Genomic DNA, 2261 nt, shown 5'->3' with positions numbered 1-2261 from the left:
AAAAAAAATGTCTAATATTTACAATAGAAGTATTTAAAAATAATTACCTCAGATGTACAATCTTCGAAACGAATTGCATAGCCAACTTCCTCCCCTAAAGCAGTCCCCATTTCATCTGAAACTCTTTTAGCAACTGACATGGCTGCCACTCTTCGAGGTTGAGTACATCCTATCATACCATATTTACTATAACCTTCCTCATGTAAGTATTGAGTTAGTTGAGTAGTTTTCCCACTACCAGTTTCTCCTGCAAGAGTTTATTTTAAAATAATTTTAGCTGTTTTTCATTAAGTAACTAATTAATACATAAGTAATTGAAAATTTAAATGCCTACCGATAATAATGACTATATTATTTTCCCTTATAACATTTAAAAGCTCTTGTCGAACAGCAAAAACTGGTAAATATTGCCTTTGCTGCAAGATGGATTTTTTTTTAGCAAAATCACTAGTTGCTTCAGATTTGTCTTTCATATGTTGAGCAAATTTATGATCCGTTTTGTAATCTGTTTCATCATTTTCTACATCTTGTTTTTCATCTGGATCCTCAGTTTTTTTTACACCTAAAATGTTTCCTATAGTTGTACCTGCCAATTCCCAATGTTTTTTTTGAGCTTTTCTTCTTTCTTTTTGTTCTCTGTATGCTCTAACTAAAGCTGAACCCTTTCTTGCTACTAAAGCCATGTCAGATGTTGGATCCTAAAACATTTATTTTTTTGTAAACATTGAAAATATTAAACAGTTAAAAAATCTAATTTCGGAAAAATACAATAAAATTTAAGCATAATTAAAAACACTTTTATTCTGACTATCTTACTCGAACTGGAACTACAGGCTCAGGCTGTTTGGTAAAAACTATTCTTCCATCTAAAAAAGGTGGTACTATATTATGGACAAGCAAATGTACTCTAGCTTCACTTTCTTCATCGTAATCTTGATCAAGGTCAATTGACTGAACAACTCCACTGGTTAACATTCTGTTCCTTTCCCATAACTCATTATCTTTATTTATTTGTCTTTGTTGAGCAGATATTCTTTTTTTTTTTCTCTGTTCTAATTGTTCTTCTTTTTTTTCTGTATACTCTTGAGATACATTAGAAAATGGATTATTTTCTTCTGAATATCCTTCATCCATGCCATACCATTCTCTATCCAATCGTCGTTGTTCCTCCTCCCATTCTTCAATTTCTTCTTGGCTTTCTCCCCATTTAAGCTCATTAGCTAAAAACAAATTTTTTTTTTTAATGCTACATATTTAATGAAAATGTGAATTACTATCAGCATGCATACTCACAATTTTCACAAGATGGAGTGGCACCTGTTTTTTTCCTGTCTTTAGCCCAGTTATTATACCTAAAAGCTGGAGTTGGCCTAGTTGAATCATCAAGTCTTCTACTCTTGGTTCTTCTTTCTGATTTGTACAACCTTCTTTCTGACCATTCAGTTTGATTTTTGTCATTTAATGGAGTTGGATAATCCCATGATGACTTTTTCACAGTTTCAGCATCATCTTCATCCCAACTTGTTTTAGATATTGGATTTTTTAATTTATAATTAGGAGTTTGAGGCTCATCTTTAAAGCGAGGACTTTCAGAGGAAAGTCTTGACGATCTGGAAGATCTATCATGCAACCTTCTGGCAGAACGATCTTTATCTCTATAATCCCTGAATTTACGATCTTGATACCTATACTTGGATTCATGTCTATAATTGTTCCTATCCTTTGTTGAAGCATGTAATCTGCGCTCTTTATATTTTTCTGATCTTTCTTCAGCTCTTTTTCTAGCTTCGTAAGAAACACCTCCTGTATATGTAGGAGTTTCTACGATAGATTTTCTATAATTTTTATTTTTATTTTTATTACAATCTTCACTATCCTTAAACTTTTTTACGTTACATGACTCTAATTTTTCTTTTTGACGAATTAACGCAAGTTTATCTAAACCAAGAAGTGATTCTCTGGACGGTTCTTTGAAAGTATCTGAACTTTCATCTGGTTTTTTTTTAATAATCAAACCACCCCGGGATTCATTCATCCCTTCCAAAATGTAAATATTTGAATCCGAATCCTTGCTCATCGTAAAATTTTTATATTTGTTATTAGGAAAAAATATTAAAAGAAAACATATTATAAAAAAAATATTATAAAAATAAAAATATTTAGTCGACTCAAACTAAAATAATACATTCATCAATACATATATATGTGTTTCATTATTTTAATTATTAATAATGAAGTATGTTACTGAAAATCATACTGAA

At 30.7% G+C, this 2261-nt stretch overlaps 1 protein-coding gene across 1 annotated transcript in view; it reads right to left on the bottom strand.

Annotated features, from left to right (window-relative positions):
* Phum_PHUM293490 (pre-mRNA-splicing factor ATP-dependent RNA helicase prp16, putative) overlaps positions 1–2077 on the bottom strand; it is a gene marked incomplete at both ends in the record, with an annotated part of 4253 nt that extends 2176 nt beyond the window's left edge. The window contains 4 exons of the mRNA XM_002427032.1: positions 48–247; positions 335–698; positions 817–1220; positions 1294–2077. Coding sequence (XP_002427077.1) covers positions 48–247; positions 335–698; positions 817–1220; positions 1294–2077 — 1752 coding nt within the window. The remainder of the gene's footprint in view (positions 1–47; positions 248–334; positions 699–816; positions 1221–1293) is intronic.
* Positions 2078–2261: the final 184 nt, after the last annotated feature.

Source organism: Pediculus humanus, genomic scaffold, assembly GCF_000006295.1.
Source record: "Pediculus humanus corporis 1103172107677 genomic scaffold, whole genome shotgun sequence".
Taxonomy (NCBI): Eukaryota; Metazoa; Arthropoda; class Insecta; order Psocodea; family Pediculidae; genus Pediculus; species Pediculus humanus.
This window is presented reverse-complemented; position numbering and strand designations above follow the sequence as displayed.